General features: G+C 40.0%; 1 protein-coding gene across 26 annotated transcripts in view; it reads left to right on the forward strand.

Annotated features, from left to right (window-relative positions):
• The window catches only part of LOC108589162 (uncharacterized), a 434,713-nt gene that overhangs the window by 166,350 nt on the left and 242,142 nt on the right, over positions 1-26,221 (forward strand). For 6 of the 26 annotated variants that reach the window (XR_013529704.1, XR_013529693.1, XR_013529697.1 and 3 more), the window contains exon 3: positions 7,077-25,505. The exons of 10 other annotated variants lie outside the window; for them this stretch is intronic. Coding sequence is in view for 1 of the 16 variants with exons in the window: in XM_078356547.1 (XP_078212673.1) it covers positions 1,061-1,071 (11 nt within the window). In the remaining 15 variants the exon portion in view is untranslated. Of the gene's footprint in view, positions 1-1,060; positions 1,374-7,076; positions 25,506-26,221 lie in introns of those variants that run through there. 10 more of the 26 variants (XR_013529699.1, XR_013529700.1, XR_013529703.1 and 7 more) reach the window with 7 other exon arrangements.

Here is a 26,221-nt window from a genome sequence, read left to right on the forward strand (position 1 = left end):
AAATTGGCTCTCACTATATTGTCCAGGCTGGCCTTGAGCTCCCAGGCTCAAGTGAGCCTCCCACCTTAGCCTCCTGAGTAGCTGGGACTACAGACATGTATCACTACGACCAGTTTCTTACAAAAGCAATTCACTGAACATTTGCAGAAACTTTGGAAATAATGAGAAGGATAAGAAGAAATTAAAAGTCTGCTATGTAGTCCCATTTCTTAGGAACAAATGATACTTAAGTGTACTAATTACTTTACTGTATGTTGTCACAGTTTGGATAGCAGCACCCTATGAAGCTCTCATATTTTGACTTGTACGGTCATTTCACTCCTCATTTCTGAGACCACATGACTCCGTGAATAGCTCCACAGGCTTTTACATAGTTTTGCCAGTCTCTGCTGTGATAACAGATGCACTGAGACTCCAGAGAGCCCCTCAGGCTCTTTATTGATTCATCATCTTAGACACCAGAAGGACTAATGGGCAAGCAGAGACATCTAACAATCAACCAGTTGTTCTAGCTCCATGATGCAAAACAACCAACTTCAGAGTGTTTTCCTTCCTTAATTGATGAGTTACTTGAGACTTATTCCCAAGGTTAAGAGACTCACATCAAAATGCTCATGGTAGGAATCTCTCAGTCTTGCTTAAACAGCCCTGTTTATATGCATTAAGGAGTTATCTGCTGAATGAAATTCCCCAGGTCAGCGAGAACTCAAATTATTTTCAAATAGGGTTAAATTTGTTATTTCTGTGGCTTTCGACGGAGAAGAATGGGAAGTCTCTGGAGCCTGCAACCTGATCAGCTCTCATCTCTCGTGTTTCCTTCTAACAGACAGGGTGTGATCCATGTGGCATTACCTCATGTAAAGCATGAGCCCACTGTGTCCTTTCGTCATCTGCGGGGTATGATAGTGTGTTGTTTGAGAGAGAGGGGTCCTCGTTTGGTTGAATTCTGAAAATTGATCTTGGAGCAATCGTTTTTTAAAGGCAAACCATAGTGTTTATTTGCACAAAAATCAGAGCTTGGTGACTTCTTTACAATGAGCTAATTTTGGCTCTTTTCCAGAACAAAAGTGAAGTGGTGGCAAAGTGCTGGACCAGATGTTAGAAGTCTTCAGTTTGCTCTTGACAACAACAATTCACAATGTAACCCTGAGAAAAGTCATCTCTGTTTCCCCACTGGTAAAATGATTGTGAGAAAAATAGGGTCTAATGGGACTTATGTAGAGGACTGGGAAGCTGAGCTGTGAAATGACCCCAAGGTTTCTGGTCACAATGGCTTCTCTTTTGTACCCAGTTCTTTGCTCCTCAAGGAGCCTTGTTTTCTGTACTTGTGAATATTTGAACCAACCAATAAAGATTTAATGGCAATGTAGAAAGTTACTTTTCCTCCCTGGGCATTCATTTCTTCATTTTGTGAAATCAGAACATCAGACTCAGTTTGATATAAACAGACTTTTCTGAAAAGAAGATAAACAAGTAGCCAACAAACATGAAAAAGTGCTCAATGTCATTGTCAGAGAAAAACAGATTAACCACAGCGAGATACCCTGTTACACTAGTCAGAATGGCTCTTATTAAAAAGTCAAAAAACAACAGATGTTGGCAAAGATGCAGAGAAAAGCAAATGCTTATACACTGCTGGTTGGAATGTAAATTGATACAACCTCTGTGAAAATCAGTATGGAGAGTTCTAAGAAAACTCAAAATAGCACTGCTATGCAACCCAGCAATCCCATTGCTGAGTATCTAAAGGAAAATAAATCTTTATGTAAAAAAGTTACCCAAACACATGTGTTTATCACAGCACTATTCACAATAGCAAAGTCATGGAATCAACTATTAATCAACAGATAATTTGATAGAGAAGATGTGGTATATACACACCAGGCATAAAAAATGAAATCAATTTATTTTTAAGGATTTTCTTTTTAAAGCTGTGAAATTTCTTTCTTCAAATGAGCCCTTTCATTTGTCCTTCTTTGTGTCTCTACAACTTGTCAGCATTCACCACTGACATGACCATTCATCCCTCACTTGCATTATGGAAGAAGCCTCTCAATGGACACACACTACAACATAAATGAATCTCCAAAGTATGCTCAGGGAAAGAAGCCAGACTCAACAGTCTACATACTGTGTGAATCCATTCGTATGATAGCCTGGAAAAGGCAGCATTACAAGAAGAGGAAATAGATCAGTGGTTTTCAGGGGTTGGGGATGGATGGAAACAATTGGCTGTAAAAGATCACAAGGGAACTTTTTGATGTGATGAAAGCATCCTGTTCCTTAATTGAGATGGTGGTTACATGACTGTATATATGTGTCCCAATTCATAAAACTGTACAACTAAAAATGGAAAATTTTACTGCATACAAATTATATATGAATATGCATGACTTTAAAAAAGTCATGTCTTTAAAGGTCAGATCTTTAAATAGATGATTAGAGGGTACAAATATATCATTAGAAGAAATAAGATCTAGTGTTTGATAGATCAGCAAGGTGATGATAGTTTACCATATAATACATATCAAAGTAGCTGGAAGAGAATTATTCAAATGTTTCTAGCATAAAGAACAGGTAAATATTTAGGGTGACGGATATCTCAGTTACCCTGATTTGATCTTTACACATTATATGAATGTATAAAATTATCATATATACCCCAAACATATTTGTATCTTTTATATATTAGTAAAAAATATATAGAAAGCAAATTGATAGAAAACTCATACCTCCCTTTGCTCGAGGGAGAGCAAATAGGTATCTGTATATTAAAAGGATATGTGCGATATCAACATTCTTTGAAAGATGGGGAAAGGGTATTCTTGCTTGTTAGCTTTACTTGAAAGATTTGCAAAGATGCAAGAGACCTAGGAATAGCTTTCCCCTGATTCAAGTCTCCAAACCTCTAGTCTTTTCCTTCTTTTTATGTTTCCACACACAGCATTGATAAACCTCTAGTCTTAATGGTTCCTAATTTGATAAATTGGCCTTTGTGTTTATGAAACTTAAGAAAATGAATTTTACCTCAATATTTCTTCTGGCATATTGTCTTCTGCCTGTATGCAGAAATGTCTTTTTTTCCCCCGAAGGTGCTTTTCCTTTTATTCTGCATAGAAATAATGGAAGGAATTATTTAGACTTTTTTTCTGGTTTTAGGATGGAAAGAGTAATTTCAGTTAAGCAGTATTAATATATCTCCAAGTATGTAAAAATCGCTGACTGTATCTGAAAACTGGTTTGTGGAGACTGTGTTGAACCTAAATATATAGTTACCTAGAAAAGAATGGGCTAAATAAAACGTGTTTTGCATAGTACTTTTATTTTTAAATAGAAAATATTTGTAAGTATGTTTGTTAATATATACATTATTTCTTAAGTGTGATAAATTATCTAAAGTTTGATAATATGATCATTTGCTGCTTTCTATAATAGATGAATAAATCTATAATCTACATTAACGTAGTTATATAGATCTAATGCCAACATTATATTACTACTGATTTTCTAGAAATGGAGAAAAACATTTACAGGATGTGTGTTTCTTGTTGTTGTTGTTGTTCTGAATTTGTTGCTAATAGCTCACACCTGAAATCAACAGGAGCTGTGTCATCCTTCACATTCTGATTAGCCTTTGCAGGCGGACCCATCTGCTGACTTGAGCACAGAATCTATGAAAAGAAAGGCTGAGCCAGCTCTGCTTCCTCTGCCCTTCATGCCAGTTTTTTTCCTCCTTCCTACATGCAAATACTGTGAGGAGGGAAGAGAGAGCAGAACTGGGAATGCAGTGTTTACAAGAATGTGTCGTCTTCCTTTTTTCATGGGGTGGACAAGCACTCATTGAGATTGGAACTCTAGGAGAGGAAGGCTTTTTTTTTCTTTCCTGGGTGATGCATGCTGTGATTAGAGCCCATAGACCTATTCTGGAAGTCTTGAAAGTGCCACTGAGCATGGGGCTGACTTAGGTTATGAACTTGGAGTCTGGTGTCTGCATTTCATCTGGAGATTACTAAGGTGGCGGGCGGTAGGGGCAGGGGGAGGTGGGGTCTTGATGAATTTAGCTTAGTCAATGAAGGAGAAGGTACTATGAAGCTGTACATGGGAAGAAAAGGTGTCTCTTTATCTTTCCCAAAGCTTTTCGAGGATCTCAGTGAGTCCAGTGGATTCACAATGAAGGGGCATGAGTTTAACAAGATTAATAACAAAAAATGTAACATGAGGTTATGTAAATTCTAGTGAGTTGAGTCTTGGAGGGGACTTGTCATGGAAGGGAGTTGGTTTATATTTATAAATTCAATTTCAATAACTTGCCAAGTGTAGATTAATCAAGTGTTATACCTCTGTGTGAATTTATATAAGGTTTATTATATATAATACCTACATAGACACACATATATGTGTATATATACTGTGTAGATACAAACATGTATAGGTTTGTATTCAGAAACATGTTCATATATTTTTGAACCAAATTTTCCCATAGTGTAAGGAAACCAGTGGATTTGCAGAGGGGGCATTCTTGGTTGAGGTGAATCCAATTTTTGTGATTTCTCATTTATTGATCATGTTACTAGATGTTTACTTCCAGTGTTGCTGTTTTCTGTTGTTCTGAAGTACTGAAACTAATCTCTTGTTTAGTTATTTTAATAACTGTTTGACAACCCAGGTTAGAGAGTTGCCTTTGGTAACCATGATTGCCCCTTTGTTCTCAACTTCAGTGTGTCCAGAGAGAAATGGTGTCATTGTATACACTATCTAGTTTGTTATCAAGTAGGAGTCCCTGAGATAGGATATTTTGGATAAATATTTTCTCTTCAAACTCTGCAAGCCCATAATTAGAAATAAGAGCCTACCCTTCTTCTTTCTAACTAGTGTTTATTTAACCTTACAATAAGGAGCACATAAAATTTTTCTTTGTTTCAAAGAAAACATGTTGTAATTTAGACCAATATATTCTCATATACAGTTACTCTTTTTGTTTCTTTTCTATGGCAATGATTCTCTTGATGCTAGACGTCTCCTTTTGTGTTTTCCACATGGGGTAACAAGGGACTTGATCTGTTATAAATTTAGATATGATAGATGTCATAAAATATTCTTCTCTAAGCTTCCCAGTTTTTGGATAGTTTTTCAATAATTTGAAGATTGATTTATCCCTCATCAATCATGTGTGGAACGTGCTCATAAGCTCTGATAAGGGTATATGTCATCACGTTAGTTTGCTTTCTTGAGAAGAGAGAAGGCATTGTTTTTAAAACAATTTTATGTAGATGAAAAATATTGGTGAATTATACAAATGAGCCTTACTAAGACTGAAAGATTGCTTCATTTTCTTTCAATTGACATTTCTTTGGCTTCTTTTGGGAGGCTTAATTATCTTTATCAAGGTATTAATTGATAATTAATTGATCTAAAGAAACTCCTTGGGGTGCTATCATGTATCAAGCACTGCATTAGGTACAGAGAATGTAGAGGTAAATAGAAGTCGTCCCTAACTCAAAGATGTATGTGGTACAGAGAGGAGAGCATGACCAGTTTTGCTAGCTGGGTATCCTGGAAGACTTCATGGAGATAATGTTAATTTGCTTAATCTCAGTTTAGAAGAATGAGTATGAGTATTTTAGGTAAGTGAGGGGCAGAAAAACTTTTGAGGTAGAAGAAACTACAGGTAAAAAGGCATGGAAGAATGGAATTGGCATGTCATGTTTCGGTAATGACAAATAGTTTGGTGTTTCTGAAGCATGAAGTGTGAGGAGCTGTCTAAGGAGATAAAGTGGAATGGATTGTGAAGGCCCTGGTTCGCCAAGTGTGTGAGTTTCCTAGTGTTCCCATAGCAAGTTATCAAAATCTGAACAGTGTATAACATTAGAAATTTATTATCTCATCATTATGAAGGCCAGAAATAAAAAATCAAGGTGTTGGTGGGGCTAATGCTCCTTCCAAAGTCCCTAGGGAAGAACTCTCCCTTATCTCTTCCCACCTTCTGCTGATTGCTGGCAGCCCATGGTGTTTGCTGGGTTATAGCTGCATCACTCCAGTGGCTGCCCTGTCTTCAAATGGCCTTTTTCCCCTCTGTGTGCATGTCTGTGTGCCCAGATTTCTCTGTTATAAGGACAGCAGTCGTTGGATTTAGGGCCCACCCTAATTGTGTATTATCTCCTCTAAAACTTGTTTGTATCTGCAGAGACACTATTTTCAAATAAGGTCACATTCACAGGTTCTAGGTGGATATGATTTTTTTCCTCCATTTTGGTACTTATTGTTGAAAACCATTTTAAAGAGCAGTTTTAGATTCACAGCAAAATTGAGAGGAAGGTACAGAGAGTTCCAAATACTCCCTACCTCAACATATGCACAGCCTTCTCCATTATCAGTACCCCCTACCAGAGTGGTACATTTGTTAGAATTGCTAAACCTACAGTGATACACCATTATCATGTAAAGTCCATAGTTTACATTAGGGCTCACTCTTGGTGTTGTGAACATTCTCTGGGTTTGGACAAATGTATAATGACATGTGGCCATCATTACAGCATCACACGGAGGAGTGTCACCCTGACAATCCTCTTGGTTCTGCCTATGCATCCCTCCCTCTCTGTTAACCCTCAGCAACAACTGATCTTTTTATTATCTCTATAGTTTTGCCCTTTTCAGAATGCTGTAGCTGGAATCGTGTAGTATGCAGCCTTTTTCACTTTGTCTTCTTTGATTTGTAACATGCATTGAGTTTCCTCCATGTCTTTTCACAGCTCGATAGCTCATTTCTTTTTAGCAGTTAATAGTGACATGAATTTTGGGGGGGACACAATTCAACCCAGTATACCATATAAAGAGTGTACAATGGATTGTAGCCATTGATAAATCTCCACACTGTTAGAGTGGGGAGGAAGCACCTGAGAAGTAAACCACATGGCAGATCATTTAGGACAGGGGTCTTCAAACCCTGGGCCACAGACTGGTACCAGGGACTGGGGAACCTAATGGGCCCAGTACCAGTCCATGGCCTGTTAAAAACTGGGCTGCACAGCAGGAGATGAATGTTGGGTATGCCAGTGAAGCTTTGTCTTTTTTTCCAGCTGCTCCCTACTGCTCACATTACTTGAGCTCCACCTCCTATCAGATCAGTGGTGGCAGGAGACTGAGACCATCCTGGTCAACATGGTGAAACCCCGTCTCTACTAAAAAGACAAAAAATTAGCTGGGCATGGTGGCGCATGCCTGTAATCCCAGCTACACAGGAGGCTTAGGCAGAAGAATTGCCTGAACCAAGGAGGCACAGGTTGTGGTGAGCCGAGATCACGCCGTTGCACTCCACCCTGGGTAACGAGCAAAACTCCATCTCAAAAAAAAAAAAAAAAGATTCTTAGAGGAGCACGAACCCTATTGGGAACTGTACATGCAAGGGATCTAAGTTGCATGCTCCTTATGATAATCTAATGCCTGATGATCTGTCAGTGTCTTCCATCACCCCCTGATTGGACTGTCTAGTTGCAGGAAAACAAGCTCAGGGCTCCCACTCATTCTACATTATGGTGAGTTGTATAATTATTTCATTATATATTACAATGTAATAATAATAGAAATAAAATGCATAATAAGCATAATGTACTTGAATCATATTGAAACCATTCCCCACCCCACTTCCCTGGTTTATGTAAAAATTATCTTCCACAAAACTAGTCCCTGGTTTCAAAAAGCTTGGGAACTGCTGGTTTAGGAGACCATTTGAGTATTGGAGGCAACAAGTTATATATGTTCATCAAAAGTTGGATTCAACCCCTTCCTTCTATTTCCCATATATTTTTTTCATTATAAACCCTACTGTCTTCTCCTGACTTTTCAGTTCTGGTTATTTTTGATTGAAACCAATTGTAAATGCTCTTGATAGCAGTTTTTAGATTTCATCGAACAAAAATATTTAAGAAAACAATTTTTTTCTAAAATCTTATGAAGAGATATTTTTTTTTTACTAGTTAGCTGTTGTGCTATATGTAGTCCCAAAACTTCCAACAGGTAGCACCTACTGATCAGAAGCTTTCTTCAACAAGGTGGTAGAAATTTGAGCATGCTTTTATCCCCTTTGGTATAAATGTCTAAGTTGTAGGGATTCCATTTTCAAGGGAAGCTGGTCAGCGGATACAAGGAAAAGTCAGTACTGTAAAAATTAATATTCGGCACTTGTATTGAACTTTTGGTATTACAGCACATTAAAAAATTGTAGTAAAATACACATAACATATAAAATTTATCTTAATTTTTTTTTTTCACATCCTGCTCACCATCCACTCTGGCCCAGGACCCCATAGCATATGCGTCCTTCTCCATCACCCCAGTTTAACCATTTTTAAGTGTACAGTTTAGTGGCAATAAGAACATTGTTTAAGGTTGTACAACCATCACTACTATCTATTTCCAGAACTTGGTCATCATCTCAGAAACTCTACCCATTAAACAAAACTCAGTACTCCCTATTCTACTTTCCGTCTCTGTGAATGTGCCGATTTCGGGGTACCTCACGTAGGTGGAATTATACAGTATTTGTCCTTTGATTTCTGGTTTACTTCATTTGGCATGATGTTTTCAAGGTTGATATTGTCGTATGTGCTAGAATTTTATTTCTTTTTCACATGGAATCATATTCTATTGCATGTATATACCACATTTGTCCATTCATCTGTTGATAGAAATTTGGGTTGTTTTCACCTTTTGGCTATTAAATATAATGCTGAGCTGAATATTGGTGTACATGTCTGTCTGAGTTCCTGCTTTTAATTCCTTTGGGCATATACCCAGGATCAAAGCATTTTGCATAGATCACCTTTTTTCGGTTCTGTGTGGTAGCTGGGTCAGATGCTATTATTTCTATTTTGCAGACATGCAAATGGAGGGGGATTTATTAAGTGACTTGCCCAAGGTCATTCTAGACATTTAAAAATAGAATTGGAAGGAGAATTAGCACATCCTAATTCATCCACTGCCTTTTCCACTATACCTTGCTACCATCCCATTGAGCTAATTTGTTGCAGAGGCTGAATTAAAAAAAAAATGTGGCTTGTTGAGTATGGTAGCTTCTGTGAATTTCTAAGGAGTCCCGTCTCACATCCTAGTGATAAACCATCCTATCTAGTTGCACATTGCTCTGCATTCTGTGTATCAAGCCCATGCCAAGAGCTTTAGTTTTTGTTTCTTTTTAGCTACGCCTGAAAATGTTTCAAGATGCTGTTTACACCATAAAAACTTGCAAGAAAACTTCTCTTAACCGACATGCATCACTGCTGAGCTGCCAGAAGCACAGCCACTGTCTTCATCATCTGAAAACAACTAGTCAGTTCACTCAGTTCAGAGCATGCACCGCTCAAAAGTTGTTCTAGAAGGTTGTAGATCAAATAAATGTTAGTGAACTACTTTTGTGTTCACATATTATCTAAAACCTCTGGTGACATCTCTTGGAAATGTGATGAAAAGATATTTGGTGATTTGCAGAGTGATGAAGACTCACTGTCTGTACAGTCTGGCCTTGTGTGAGTACCATTTTCATTTTACATTTGTTTTGGTTGCATGATAAAAAATTCTTAACAGTTTTGGTTAAGCATTCCATTAATGTAATGCTCATATGGAGATGAGAGTTCCATATTATGGAACTGGAGATTTTTAAATGCTTTTTTCTCTTTGTTTTTGCAGGGACTGTACATTCTGGGGTTCAGGTCTTGAGCAAGGGTCCTGTTTATTCAAAGAGAATTCTCTCTTCATCTCCCGTAGGAGTTTGGTTTTCATGTAGGACTGAATCATGTTGGGAGCTATCTTTCAATTTCTGGCTACCACAGCCAGAAAACTGTGTTAGCTAATTGCATTTTTGTCTAACTACGAACCCAGAGACACTATAAAAAGTTCAGATCTGACACATCAAGGGGAAAAAGAATAAACAAGCGAGCTGTGAGCTTTCTACTGTGTGGGTACAGACTCACTAGGGTTCTCAGCATCTTTTACGTACCGTGGCCACAGTTTGAAAGGTCTCCAAGTTTGACCCGAAGTTAGACTTTAGAAGTATCACACCTCCCTCAAGAGCATTGTCACTGATCTAAGACACAGATTGCATTTCAACCGAGTTGTCTTTGCTATGTGGCTAAATCTGGAGCAGAGAGAGAGAGATAATCACTTTGCTCCTCCTCTGAGCAAGTCTTCCCCTTGTAATGATGAACTTTGTTCTGGGGAGTACATTTCTCAACTTCACTCTCATGCTTGGGTTGCTTGGCAGTTTTTCTGATGCTTTGGGGCAATCTGAATCACACCTGAAGCTGATGGGTTGCTGACATATGGAGCTTTAATTAAACCAAGCTGAAAAGAGAGAGCATCTGGAAAGCAGGGCTGGACCTTGGAAGGGCCTGGGTGGTGCCTTTTTGATTATGTTTTTTTTCAGAGACCATGTTTATCTTCTCTACCAAAAAAAGTTGGAATAACATGAATAACCAGATTGAACTTGGTCAAAATGTTGTGTCAAGAGAGATTTGTTTTCTTTTGTGAGCATTATAGGCAGTACTTGAAAGAGTTGAAGTGGGATTTGGTCATGGAAACAGTTGTTTGAAGGGCACGTTGCTGCTTTGTCTCAACAGAACATCTCCCAAGGTTGATTTTCATTGGCCCTAAGGGAAAGTGGTGGAGGACCACTGAGACAAAAGTCATCCAAAAGCTCATACCAGAAGAAGATTTTTCAATTCAGAACTTGCTCCAGATGACCAGTGTAAAGGTTTGGTGAGGCAAAAGGTACCTCCTTGCTCCTGAACATGAGCTATCTGTTTATAAAATGGAGTCTATTGCCTTTGACTATATGAAACATTAATTGTAGCTTCTATGTGGGTCAAAATCAAATTGTTACTAAATTATAAGAAGAAAGCAGTGCACATTTCCATTTAGGAAGTGCTTATTCTGATCTAGACTCTGCACTTGACCCTAGGGATACAAGTATTCATTTATTCATTCATTCACTCATCCAGCAAATACTTTCTGGATGAATGCTATACGCCAGGCACCATTTTGGGCACTGGATAACACAGTGAACCCAACAAAGTCTCTCCTCTGGTAGAGTATACATTCTAGAGGGAGAGTCAGACAATAAAAGGAAACAAAGAAAGCTATACTAAGGCTTGAGGGAGTTGTTAGAGGTCTGAAGAAAAACAAAGTGAGGATAACATGCTGCCTACACCCTTGTTCATTTTCTCATTTACCCAACCAATTTTTATGGAGGCCCTACATGTATCAGGCAGGCACTGAAGAGCCAATGAAGTCTCAGCTTGTCCTGAGTACTATGAAGAAACCAATGGGTTGAGATTGACAAGAAGCAATGGCTGGATTGGAGGCCTGTGGGGGCCCAGAAGTATGAAAATAGTGGGTAAGGAAGGGGTTCTCTGAGGACCTGAAGTATGAGAAGGAAGTGGCACTGAGAATGGTTGAGTGTGTGTGTTGGTGGGTTTGGCACTATAGGAGAGGCAAAGAAGATTACTGTAGGTAGGAAGAGCAGTATATTCAAAGGTTCTGAAGCAGAAAAGCTTTGGTGAGGGTTGGTGATAAAAACTAAATTTGTTCATGTTTTCAAAGACCTGGATAATGAGTGTGGCTCAAGATAAGGTTGGGGCCAGATCATACAAGACTTCAAAGGCCATATTAAAAATTTTGAAGTCGATTCTAAGGATAATTGAAAGACACAAAAACATTTTGAGAGAGAGTGGTATGATCTGATGGGTATTAAGATCCCTTTTACCGCAACTCAGGGAATAGATTGGGGTGGGTAAAAGTAGAAGCTGGGAGAGCAGCATGGAGGCTTTTTCAATAATCTGGGCAGGAGAATTGGAGAAAGAATTTACTGGTAACCTTGTGTGCAGTAAACACTTCTTTGACAGTCTTTCTCCTGTCCTTAATAGGATTAGTGAGAATATACCAACTGTTCCAGACTCCTGCCTCCGGGCCACTGAATGTCTGGACTAATTTGAAACCTGTGGAGTTTGAGGTATCTGGAAAGACAGCTCCTATTTTAAACTTAATTGTATTCAGGGTGTTTCCTAAGAAGTGTAATTCCTTCTTTTGATGAGACTCTGACATTAACAACAGCAATAATAACCCAAGCCTATAACTCCTTAGTATGTCAATCAGAATTTGAGTTTAAAAACTAAGGATCATATAATTTTCTTTGGGAAAATATTACTCCTTAATTTTTTTCTCTACCATCATTGTTGGAAAGAACAGAGAAAATAAGAAAAGCCATGCAAATGATTTCTGGATCAAATTTGACATCTCAGTTGTGGTGGTAAAAGGTGAATCTTAGAGACAAACAGAGCTGGGTTTAAATATCAGTCCCACTGCTCAACTGACTGTGTGACATGTGGCAGACTCCTGAAGCTCTGGAGTGTGTGTTTCTTCAGAAAGTGAGGTGATACGGCCAAAATGATTGGTACAGCATCCATATTCATGATATGCCAGTTTCTGTTGCTGCTGTGGTTTGAATGGCTCCCCCGCAAAAGCATGTGCTTTTAACTTAATTCTCAGTACAACAGAGTTCATAGATGGGATCTTGGAGAGGTAATTAGGCCATGAAGACTTTGCCTTCATGAATAGATTAATGCCAATTATAAAATGGCTTGAGGAAGTGAGTTTGATCTCTTTTTCCCCGTCTTTGCCCTTCTGCCACGGGATGACACAGCAAGAAGGCCCCCATTAGATGCCAGCCACTTGATTTTGGACTTCCAAGCCTCCAGAATTATGAGCCAATGAATTTCTGTTCATTGTAAATTATGTGGCTGCGCCAGGCATGGTAGCTCATGCCTTTAATCCTAGCACTTTGGGAGGCTGAGGCAGGCCGATCACTTGGGCCCAAGAGTTCGAGAGCAGTCTGAGTGACATGGCAAAATCTTATCTCTATAAAATACAAAATTAGCCAGAAGGGTGGCACATGCATGTGGTCTCAGATATTCAGGAGGCTAATTGGGAAGGATTGCTTTACCAGGGAAGCTGAGGCTGGAGTGTACTATGATTGCGCCACTGCACTCTAGCCTGGGTGGCAGAGCAAGATCTTTTCTCAGTAACTAACTGACTAACTAACTAACAACTGACTAACTAACCTGGCTGGTGAGTTGGCTCATGTCTGTAATCTCAGTACTTTGGGAGGCTTAGGCGGGAGGATCACTTTAGTCCAGGAGTTCATGTCCAGCCAGGGCAACCTCATGAGACCCTGCCTCTACAGAAAATTAAAAAATTAGCCAGGTAACGTGATGCAAGCCTGTAATTCCAGCTATGGAGGAGGCTGAGGTGGGAGGATCACTTGAGCTTGGAGATTGAGGCTACAGTGAGCCATGATTATACCACTGCACTTCAGCCTTGGTGTTGGAGCAAGACCCTGTCTCTAAATAAATAAATAAAAAATAATCCAGTCTGTTATATTCTGTTATAGCACACAACAGGACCAAACTGACTAAGACACTTGTTTTTCTTCCTGCCTTCCTCTTCCCTCTTCTAAAGGGCATCTAACTTTTCTTGGCTGCAACACAGCCTAAAGATGTTCAGCTAAGTTTTCTTTCATCATCACATAAACATGAAGAGGCCAAAGTAAACCTTCTTTCCCCTCCTTTTCTCTTCTCTTCTCCTCCGCTCTGCTCTTCCTCTTTCTTTTTATTTGCAGGAATATTACAGGTTAGCAATTACATTCTGACCATAAAACTTGGTGTCTGGCACTAACTCATTTAATTTTCACAAAAGCCCCAGAGGAAGGTGCTAACATGATCTCAATTTTGTAGATGAAGAAATTGTGGCTTGCAGAGGTTTAATTGCTTACCTAATTTCACACAACCTGTAAGTGGTGGCATGGAATTTGAATCCAGGCAGTCTGACTTCGAGATTTGTTTGTGCGTTTCTTAGCTTTCTCTGTCCCTTTAGACATCTTTACTGGATGTGGAAAGTGAGGACATTGGTACTGTTGATGTTGGTGGAGAGCTGGGGAGTTCTGCTGGGAAGTAAGGAGGATTTGGTGTTTATGAGTGCCTGTATCTATGTGGCTTATTTATGAAAAATGGTTTCTCCCCCTTTATTGTCCACCATCTGTGTCACACCTGGAGGCACTCAGTAGTTTTTAGAAATATGGATGATTCATACAACTATTTTCTTATAATGTCTAACCTCCCAGAGGAGGGACTGGAGGGGAAAGTTCATTTACAAAGATCAGCTATGCTCGTAAAGGTATCTTAATTTGGTGAGCTGGAGAAAGCCAGGCTGCTAATTGATTAGCTTGTTTCTTGACCTGCTAATTGAGGCTTGGTCTTTATTCACATGGCTCCTAGGCAGTTTTGGCTTCAGTTGTGTGTCCTGATCTAAGCTTGCCAAAATCAGATGCTATGGGGTGTAGAGTTAACAAGCTGGCAGAGCATCTGGAGATGTAATGTCCATGCCGTTATGGAAAAATGAGGAACTTCCCTTCCAATTAGAGATGATTGTTCTGTTGTTACAAGCTTGTTCTCTTAACTACCTCTACTGTTACAATTCTAAAATATAAGACAATTTCTTGTTCAATAAGGGAACACTGTGTATGTTTAAGTGTTATTTATATTACAAACTAATACTCTCAAGTAAGTGCTTTGCAGTCACAAGTTGACTCGGTTAAAATAGTCCATCTAGGACTAGGTTGAACAACAGGGAAAGTTTCTGTGGATCTTAACCACCCTTTTTGGAGAGTTAAGATATGCAATACAGTTTGTAGAGAGGGAAGCAGGGTCAATTAAAGGATTTCTGACAGGGCATCAACCTTTGTTGAGCTCCTTGGGTCTCTTGTGCACTCTAATTAGGAGTAAGCTATGCTCTGTGTTCTTGGTATCTTCCTCTGAGTCCTCAGTCTGCTGGGAGGTCAGCTGCCTCACTCAGTGCTTTATAGACATGGGCCAATCATAAGGCAGAAAGGAGGCTGGGTGCAGTGGCTCACATCTGTAATCCCAGCACTTTGGGAGGCTGAGTCTGGCAGATCACTTGAGGTCAGGAGTTCGAGACAAGCCTGGCCAACATAACGAAACCCCATCACTAACAGTACAAAAATTAGCAGCATGTTGTGGCACATGCCTGTAATTTCAGCTACTTGGGAGGTTGAGGCACGAGAGTCACTTGAACCTGGGAGGCAGACACTGCTGTGAGCTGGGATCATGGCACTGTATTACAGCTTGGGCAACAGTGTGAGACTCTGCCTAAAAAAAAAAGAAAGCAGTAAAGATTTGTTTTCCATTTTCAAAGTAATGCTTCCATAGTACAAGAAGAGAAAAGAGCCACTTAAACCTTCTGAAATAATAAGAAACCATGAAGGTTTTTTTGTTCAAAAAATATCTTTCTTTGAGGTCTGACATGAAAATATCTTTAAAGCATAGAGTACAGAGCCTAGTCCTCAATAAATGGTTATGACCATTTAATTCATATTTTAGTGCATTTTTGGATGGTAACCTGTTTGTCTTCCCCCACTTTTCTTCCAACCCACCCCCACTTCCTTCCTTCTGTCCTTCCTACTTTCCAACATACAAACTGTGGTCTATATACAACTTGGTAACCAACTTATCATATGTTATTTTGTCTATTTAAACTGAGTAATCATTATTAAGAAAGCAGGGCCCCACACCCCATTCACTTTTTTTTTTTTTTACAATGACTACTTATCATTGTGTTCCTCTGTGTGGAGTCAGGAATGGAACTGGATCTGGCATCCCACCTGCCCTCTGTCCTTATCTCCCATCCTCATTTCCTCCTGGCTTTCCAAATGGCCAACAACTGGAAGCAGCCAAGTCCAGGAAACACACTAATACCAATTTCAAAAGATGTATTTGACTGGGAAGCACTTGCATAAGCAGACTATTCTTAAAGTTAAACAAAATGAAGCTGGCCAATATGTGGTTGAGTAATAAAAATGTTGTCAAAATTGGACTTACCCATTTGTTCCCTAGTCTTCATTTCCACTCCAGCTCTCTTCTTATTTGATTAAGCATTTGAGTCACAATTTGAAATTTGGGATCTTCTTGCTCAGAATCATTTTGCCTATGGAATCAATGAGTTAGAAATCAGGTTGGGGTGAAATGATTTTTTATTTTTTTCCCAACACTGTGATTCTGTGAATTTTATGAACAGGAGGGGGAAAACAATGCCATCAAATAGCATTTACTTTTGAAATTTTCCTGAGAGCTGCGCAACTTGAAGTCTATTTATTCAATTCCGCTGAAAGTTGTGTAGTCTTTAAACACGTGTCAAGGCGGCCAGGCTTAATGCCTGTATATTTTACTAAGAGGTTGGTGGGCTTATTTGATTTAGCTCATGTGAGAAGTTTAATTGTTTTCTTCTTCTTTCTTTACTGGCAGTGACTATATCTGGTAGAATAAAGCTTTGTCAGCCACCCCCTTTCATTCTTTATACGCGAGAGGTAGGAACTATGGATGGCTGGTGTTTTCTTGAGGTTCCCAATAGACCATGTGTTTCACATCAAGTGAGCTAATACCTTTCCAGCTGAAAACCTTTCAACGGCCTTAAGTTTCCAGACCAGACTTTACCTCTGGCTCCAAACAGATCTGGTCTTCATGTTGGTTCACCCTTAATATTGGCACAATAGATGCTGACTCATGGGAGTAAGTCCTGAGACCTGTTTGGGATTATGCCTCAAGTCTTATGCCCATTATTTCCCCAGCCCAAGTCTTGCCATCCTGTTAAGGGAGGCTCTTTTTTTTTTTTTTTTTTTTGAGATGGAGTTTCGCTCTTGTTATCCAGGCTGGAGTGCAATGGCGGGATCTCGGCTCACTGCAACCTCCGCCTCCTGGGTTCAAGTGATTCTTCTGCCTCCCGAGTAGCTGGGACTACAGGCGTGCGCCACCATGCCCAGCTAATTTTTTTGTATTTTTAGTAGAGACGGGGTTTCATCTTGTTGACCAGGATGTTCTCGATCTCTTGATCTTGTGATTCACCCGCCTCAGCCTCCCAAAGTGCTGGGATTATAGGCATGAGCCACCACACCCAGCCAACGTTGGGAGGCTCTATGCATATTGATGATGTTAGTGGCATTGTAGATAATTATGCCCCTGGATCTTCATAAGAACCCAACAAAGTAAGTATGGCTATTATGTATATTTTACAGACAAGGGAATAGCCTTAGGGAGATAAGGTCACTTTGTCAAGGTAGAATAATTCGCATGCAGAACAATGATTAAAATTTAAGTTTGTAATACCAAAGTTTACACCCTTAGTCCCCAAATCACACGTTCTCTGCAGCAGGAAAGGTAAGTGCCAAATCCTGGGAGGGTAAGACATTATCTTTTTCTTGTTTCAGTCAAATTAATTTAGAGCAAAAGTGATCTTTGAGATCAACCCCAATCCCACCTTCTTTATAGATGAAGGAGACAAGATTTGTGATCATAAGTAATTTACTCAAGGTCGAGCTACTGACAGTGGTAGCACCAGAAAGAACAAAGGCCACCTGTGCTCTTTTCAGCAGTGTGCTGGGAAGGCCAAGAGTCTGAAATGACAGAGGAGCGAGATGGTGTTGACTAAGAGTTAAGAGAGCTAAGGGTTTTTGTCCCAAATTAAAATGAGATTACACTTTCTTGAAATACAAATATAAATTAAAGGATCCTACACATGTAAGAAATCTGTAAAGCTTTCCTGATCTTCTAGTCCCTCAGTAAAATTTATACTCCTTTTCAGAATCTCCAAGGCAATGCCTGATCACTCTGGCTGCTCATCCTAAGCTCTGATGGTGCTAGCCTCTTTTGAGTTTTAGAAGCCAAGCTCTTTTGCTGCCATCTCACCTGCTGATTGACCTAGTCTTTGTAGGGCTGGCTTCTTCTGTAAACCTAAATTTAAATACCTGCCCTCAGAGAAGTCTTCCATGATATCACTGCGTGTATGCATGCCCTCTGCCCCATCTTTTATCATTTGATCTTTTATTTTTCTTTCGCTTTTATCACTATTTGTAATTATTTCTATATTAGTTTGCTTGTTGAATGCTTGCCACTTCTTCTAGATTCAAAATTCAGTGAAGTTAGGGCCATGATTGCATTGTTCAACATCCATACCCTGGCACATTTGTTGAGTGATGGACTGGCTGGCTGGCTGGTTGGCTGACTAGATAAATGAATTAATACATTTCCACCTGCCAAACCCTAAGTATCCACTGCTGAGAACAATTGCCTGAAGCTCCCAATGGGGAGAACTTTACTCCCATTCCAATTCCACTGTATTTTCTAAGACTAGTAAAGTTAAGTTACTAACACTTCCTTGCATAATTTTTCTTTTCAAACAAACTAGACAGTCATTTAGCAAAATCGAAAGAGAAGAGGGGCAGAAGGCAGACATCAGTTTTAGAGTAGAGGTGAAGAATCAAGTCCTGTCATCCATGGTACTGCACGTGAACAGTGTGTGCATACAGGGGCCTGCATAAAACTTCCTTTTTCAAATGTTTAACAGTTTAAAAAAAAAATCTCTGAGCTTCACTTAATGCCCACTTACTTCTTCCTAAATCAAGCTCCTCCTATGCCGATCAGCTTTCCCTACTGAAGAGACTCTCTGATGCCTCCTGGCATTCCTGGGGCCTTGTTCAGTGGCAGGCACCCCACTGATGTTTGTCAGACTGGCTTCATAGAGGAAATGAGTATATTTTAGAAGAACATTAGTCCAGAAGTATTATATAAATATGAAGTTAATGATAATCACAATATGAATAGTGATTATTGATTGAGTGCTTACCATATGCCAGGCAATATGTGGCTTTGCTTTCAATGTTATTTAATTATTATAATGACCCTTTGGAAGTAGGCACTTTTATTATTTCTGTTTCATGGATGAGAAAACTGAAGCTAAAGTAATTAAAAAACAAAACAGGTTGGGCTCTGTGGCTCAAGCCTGCAATCCCAGCACTTTGGGAGATTGAGGCAGGTGGATCACTTGAGGTTGGAGAGCAGCCGAGCCAACATGGCGAAACCTTGTCTCTACCCAAAAAAAAAAAAATATATATATATATATATATATATTGGCTGGGTGAGGTAGCTCAAGCCTGTAATCCCAGCTACTCAAGAGGCTGAGGTGGGAGAATTGCTGAGGTGGGAGGCACAGGGCACAGGTTGCAGTGAGCCAAGATCGCACCACTGCACTCCAGCCTGGGTGACAGAGGAAGACCCTGTCTCTAAAGAAAAAAAGAAAGAAAGAGAGGAAGTGAGGGAGAAAGGGAGGGAGGAAAGAAAAAGAAAGAAAGAGAGAAAGAAAGGAAGGAAGAAAGAGAAAGAAAGAACAACAGAGAAAGAGAGAAAGAACAACAAAACAAGAAAACCAAAAGTGCCCAAGCTCACAAACCACATTAGTGCAGAGCCAGCATTCCAAGCTGGTCTTTTTGGTTCTGGAGCCTTTGCATCTAATCACTCTGTCATGAACATAAGTCTTGTCTCACCTTCCCTTTTTCCTGATGACATGGGTAGATACATAAGATTCAGGAATGATCTACTTGGTGATATATTCTGAAGGAACCACAGCAAAGAGGCCTGGTGACCTTTGGGTATGCAAGAGGGGCAGGGACTTCTCCCTCCTGTAGCCCTGGCTGTGTGATTCTCAAGGAACTTGTACCACCCTTGGGAACATGGAACTCTTCCAAGGAGAGCACCAGGACCAAGTTCCTTGTTAATGCTCACAGCTGATGGGCAGTGGAAAGAGACCAGGCCTAAATGTGGCTCTGGACTTACCAACTTTGTGATTTGGGGCATAGCATCGAATTCCTCTGAGGTAGAGTTTTCTCATCTGTGCAGTAAGGACGAGAGTAGCAGCTACCTAGTGGAGCTGTTGTCAATGAATAACACGTGTTATTCATTTGCACGTGTTTTGCAGGCAGCACTATTTGTACAATGCAAAATTTGTTACTAATGATGGCACTTTCAAGTGAAAAACCTGATGTCATTTGGACCTGGTAAAAATGATCAGTCAGCGTTTGCTGATTGATTGGCACAACACTGAGGGCCCAAGAGTCCTGAGGTCCATGCCTGTTGTCCAGACTCCAGTGAGTGCTGGGTCCCAGGCTTCCAATGCTATGGCCCCTGCAGTGGCTTCCATTGTTGAGAAAGATAAACAAGGCCAGGCCATAGGTTCTCAAACATCTGAGGTGTTTGCTCATCACAGCATGCTCTGGAGCATAAATGTGTACTTTAGTCCTGCTCACTGGCACATTTGTATTCATTGAAAACAATTGTGAAAGTCGTAATAGTGATAGCAAAATACTCTGTCCTTTACTGACAGTCAGCCAAGCCTTGCATAATGATCACACCGGAAATCACCATGGGCGACAAATCTGCTGGCTGAAGAAAGGAAACACTTCCAATCATTTCTGAGTCAGCTTTCTGACTTACTGGTTTTGGTCCTTTCCACATGAAGCATTTATAGAAATGTGCTTGGCTGTGAGAAATAGACTTCCGTGAATGGAGAGACGCATGCCTCAGTTAGGGGTGTTGAGTGGTTCAGGAGAAGTTCTAAAGTGAGAGATGAATGGTTTCGTGTTTTGTGGTTCTGAAAGTTGGGGGGTAAGACTTTTTTAGAAGGGGGGTTGAGTGAACCAATCAGACTGAACACAGAATGCTTCCCCTTAGCAGGTCCAAACCAAACCACTTCTGACTTAGATTGGAAAGCCAAGCTCTGTCCTCATGTCACCGTTTATGAAGCCATTGCATTCTTTGGCAAGAGGATATGGAGGCAAATCACAAAAGGAAACAGAAATCATATAAAATCTTACTTTCAGTGGTGAGGTCTCTACTTCTTGTTGTCCGTCCTGGGCAAGAGAGAAGAGATTCAGACCCAGAGCATGTGAAGGGCCCTGGGTCTGAATCCAGAACATCCTTCACCACCATTTTTGTAACGACTCTCGGTGAAAAGAAAGGGAGCTGTATGTTCTATCACTAAAAGTAACCAGGATGCCAGTGACGCCACTTCTCTGTCCCAGCAAGGCCGCTTCTTATCCAGTCTGATAATTTGGTCTTAGCCCCATGCGACTGGAAGGCTGGACTGTCCTGGAGTCGTGAGCTTATAAAGCAAAATCTGTGCAGCAGAGAGTGCTTGTGCTGCTGTGTCTATGTCTGGTAATGCCTGGTCTTTCAATATATTTGTTCTCAGTATTTATTCAGAAATTTGAAGTCACCAAGAGCAAACAGTCCCTTATACAGTTTAGATGACACATGCTTTTGTAGGATATTGTGTATACATTTTCTTTCAGAAATAGAAAAGTATTTCCTCGGCAAGTCTGGAAACAAGAGAGTTAATTTCTCCAGCCCGACAGGTTTTTGTTTTTCTTTTTGATGAGGTTCCCTGAGACCCACTGAAAGTCATCTCAAAATCCCAACAGGGTCAGCACTGAATGTGAGGTGTGTGCATCCAGAAGTGGGTACCTGTGATCCTAGCTGAGTCAAAAACTTGGAAGATGTGGGAGGGGAAGCAACGGATTAGAAATTTGATGACTATGACTGTTTGTGTGTATACGTATGTAAATATAGCATCAACATCTGGATTAAAAAATAGAAAAATTTCTACATTGTTACCCATATATGTAGATATAAGGTTATACTTGTAAATATATAAAATGCTAAATATCTGGTTGAATAGTTTATTTGCTTTCTTAGTTTTATTTAAACTTAGACTAAGTGTAGATGTAGCATGTGAATTCTGATACAGTTATGTAAATAAGATACTGTTTGTTTATAATTCGGGGTCTAGGTCTTTTTTCTTTTTAAGAAGCCACTGGTAACATCTGTGACATTTCTAATGCATTTGAACATACATGACAATACCCTACCTTGGTGAAAGGGGTGAATGCCTATGCCTTTTAGGGAGCAGATCCAAACTTGAAAGGCACTGCACCGCTGTACAGCTAGCTGGATCTTCCTTTGCAGATTTGGAAACGTTTACTTAACTGATCTGTGTGGCTGCAGTTTCTAGGTATTTGATAAGGAAGAAGAGGAGTGACATGCCTCTCTTCCAAATGAAGCCGCAATATAGTGTTGTGTATTTTTTATGTTTTGAAGTTACACCTAGACCCAGGGACATGGCAATATGGTTTGGGGATCATTAGTAATCCCCTGGGAGCCTCTTGGTTTCCCCAGGCATGCTTTCTGAGGTATAACAGTATGACTCTGTGGAGGCATTGGTTTCTGGTATGAATTAACTTAATATATTTATTATATTACTTATGATTTTTAATGAAAACCAGACATAATCTCATTGGTGTTTCACCAAAGCACTGCCACATTTACTTATTTATTTACTTTTGTGGTCAATGAGGTTTTGATTTTTTTTTTAATCTCACTGATCTTACATTAGTGCAAAGGTAATGACAAAAACCGCAGTTACTTTTGCACCAACCTAATACTATCCATAGACAAAAGCATTGTATCCTGGTTTATTCTACACTTTATAGGTTGGCGCAAAAGCAATTGTGGTTTTTACCTTTTTTTAATGGCAAAAACTGCAATTACTTTTACACCGACCTAATAAGCAATTCAATAAACATTTCTTGAGAGCATCACACACTTTGATGAGGGTGACAGTTACCAAGATAAAAAGACATAATTCCTGCCCTTAACAAATTCAGAGCCTAGTAGAGAAGCCAGAGGACAAATAATCAATGCAGATTCCTGGATTTCCATCTTAGAGTTTTTGATTTAGTAGGTCTAAGTGGAGCTTGGGCTTCTGCAATTTTAATAAGCGCACTTGGTCAATTCTGATGCAGGTGCTCATGGGTCACATTGGAGGGGAGCACTGGTATGCTGGAGGCAGAAGCAACATTGAGAAGCTGGGACTGTGTTTGTTGAGGAGTGGAGTCAAGAGTTTTGAAGGATGAATAGGAGTACAACAAGTTGAGAGAGCAATAGCACTTGCAGAGACAGGGTTGTGGATCATCATGGTATATTTGGAACACTAGTTTTTTCATGTGTTTGGAGGTTGGCAAAAGTTGTGTGTGATGAAGTTAGAAAGTGAAAGTAATTTCTGGAGAGTACCTGAGGCCACCTAATTAAAGCATTTCAGTGAATAAATGGGTCAAATTGGTTTTTGATTTCTTGTGGACGAAAACGAGGGATGGATTAGAAGTTTGATCTTGCAGTTAGTCATGATGGTGATAAATGGAAACAGTCATTACTGTGCTAATCAGTATGTCATATTCTCCTCTGATAACCAGCACTGAGTATTTCTAGGGATAATTCAGCTTAGATGCTAGTAGTAGGGATATTTAGACACAGCAATGAGTTAAAAATAAGAATGAGGCCAGGTGCGGTGGCACAAGCTTGTAATCCCAGCACTTTGGGAGGCTGAGGTGGGCAGATTACAAGGTCAAGAGATTGAGACCATCCTGGTCAACATGGTGAAACGGCATCTCTGCTAAAAATACAAAAAATTAGCTGAGCATGGTGGCGCGTGCCTGTAATCCCAGCTACTCAGGAGGCTGAGGCAGGAGAATTGCCTGAACCGAGGAGGCGGAGGTTGCAGTGAGCCGAGATTGCGCCATTGCACTCCAGCCTGGGTAACAAGAGCGAAACTCCGTCTCGAAAAAAAAAAAAGAAAATAAGAATGTGAGCTCTTTTCCTTTTCCTTATATGAATATTCCCCCCAAAGAGTAGGCTTTCACCTGTCTGAGGTGTTTAGATATTTGGATACTTGGATGCCTGGGAGTACTTAGGTGATGCCTCAAAATGTCTACTCCGTAAAATGAGAAGGGATCTTGGGGAAAAAATGTTGCTTTCTCTCTCTTTAGCATCAATAAAGCTATGAAAATAATGGGGAATGGTCAATGGTCTTACAGTACAGATAAATAAATAATTTCCAACAGAATATGTGATTTTCTTCTTGCATTGTTTTAGATGAAATCAGATGCATTCAAGGTGGTATGGCCATATACCTTGCATTGTTTTAAACCAAGGGAATTTTACAGTGAATCTGAACAAGAAGAAGATTCCATGCAAAATCTGGCCATTGCTTTCCAGTTAACCTTTACATTGCTTTATGTTAGAATAAAACTTTTGGTCAATTGTTAGGTGGGTTCTGAGTCACTTGATCCAGCAGGGGAGAGAAAGGAAATTCTTTGGGAAACCTTGTTTGGTGACATGCAGTTGTTGGTGAGGTAAAGAGAAGGAAATAAAAATGTAGTCAGAAATTGATTAGTTGTCAGAGACATTCAAGAGTCATTTTTCATTTTTCTTTTTTAAAATTGTCATTCTTCAGACATTCTATAGACACTGTTTATTTATCATGCTATTAGCAGAAACTACGCTGCTCTAAAAAGTTACATCATCAAACCAAATCCTCATCCAGTTTCACTGCAGTGGGACTCTGCCCACTGCATGCTGCTCCATTATTATTGTATCAGCTTTTAGCAATAACTGACACCTATCTGACATAAAATTGATACTTGGCAGAGAAAAGAAAGCCTGTTCTTCTGTGCTTAGGGCAAGTGGATTGAAACTTGCTTAAAAACCGTTTGGGAGTCAAATTGGAGTATCTGTCAGCAACATTTCCTCACTTAGGTACAGTAACCAGAAGGTAGCATCCAAAAAATGTTAACCATTGTTGGCTCTGAATGTCTCTGAGAGAGCCCCTGTTTAGATTAATGGCCGGCCGACTGAATAGGGGGTCATAATGGGTGGCCAGACTCTTTGCAACACAGTAGGCCTATTGTACATGTAACAGTGACTAAATTCAAAGCGTTTCATGGTTTGGATGCTTCTGTAAATATACGTTAGCCTTTAAGTAAACCAGAAATTATACCAACTTTTAGTTTTTTTAAGAGAATAAAGTAAGGGAAAAAAAAAAAAGATGAAACAAACAAACACCAGAGAGCTTTCTTTTGCAACAATGCCTTCTTTTTTTTTTTTTTTTGACATTGCTTTTTAAAGGTGCCGCGGTCCTGGGCGAATGAATATGGGTTTTTATCCCTTGAAACAGAGGCCTGCTGTCTGACGGAGGATTCTTTTTCCTGCTTGACTGGCAGGACTTTCTGTCTCACTCCCATTAGAGAAGAAATACTGTTTAGATTTCGACACAAGATATTACCAGTGGAATAAACAGTGCTATTTTCATGATCAAGTGGATGTTTAAGATTAAGGGTTTATTTAAGCCCACTGGTGAGTGACATTGCACTTGAATTAGGAGGCACTCCTACGGGAAACAAGTTTTATCCACCTAATTTTGCTATTTTCTAAGTTTTTCCTCTGCAGCAGACAGAAGCATAGATACCGCCATAACCTTCTGTTGATCCGGAACGCAACACCCAGAAGTAAGCGCTTGCAAGTTTAAGACAAAGAGCTCCCATGTAAACGGCAGGGGGAGCTCGAGGACTGGCTGCGAGGCCGCAAAGCGGCCACGCACGGGAAAGGCGAGGAGCAGTTGGAACAATTACCCGACTTCCCTGCTTCTTTTCTTCTCTTTTTTAAATGTAGAAAAGGAAAAAGAAAAGGATCATCAGCCAGAAAACGAAGGGCGCCAAAGAACCAAATGTATGTAGCTGAAGAACTTGAAAAAATATTCTGGGGACTCAAGAGAGGAACCCATATTCTCTTTCTCGTTGCCTGTCATTTCCTGCTCTCCTGGCCTAGTATCGCCTTCTCTTCTCCATCCACACTCTCCCCTCCACACGCTCAATTTGGTCCTGTTCGCCAGCACTGTAGGCTGCCTTTAGGACAACCCATGGCTCTCTTGACGTCCTCACGCTCAGCGGGAGCGAAACTTCCTAAGCATCCCCCTGGATGGTGCTAACAAAGGTTAAGCACTGTCCCACCTCTTTTTTGCAACTGGGGTATCCCCCCTCACCCACTTTTTTTGTAAGGGAGGGGAGGTGGGAAAAGCTGACCTGGGGACACCTGGTTCTCAGCCCAGCGCTTACCCCCAGTGACCTCCCTTAGTCTTTGTACTCCTGTTCTTCATTTGTACAGTGAGGGATTTGACCTAAATGTTCTCAAAGCGCTCAGGTAGTGTCTGTTCATAAAACCAGAAGTGAGAGGTGAAGTCACCCCAAAGCAAGATTTTTAGTGCAACATTTTGAGGGAATTGAGGCAAAGTGTTTTTCCCGTCTTCTTCCTGGAGCATGAGTTACCTGATTAAAAGTCTTGAATATTTTACTCCTATCTCTGTGGTGTATTGATGAACAAGTTTATTGAACTTTTACCCTATGATCAAAATGGAGATGAGGAGATTAAATTATACCTTAATAAGC

The sequence above is a fragment of the Callithrix jacchus genome, chromosome 19 (assembly GCF_049354715.1).
Source record: "Callithrix jacchus isolate 240 chromosome 19, calJac240_pri, whole genome shotgun sequence".
NCBI classification, from domain to species: domain Eukaryota; kingdom Metazoa; phylum Chordata; class Mammalia; order Primates; family Cebidae; genus Callithrix; species Callithrix jacchus.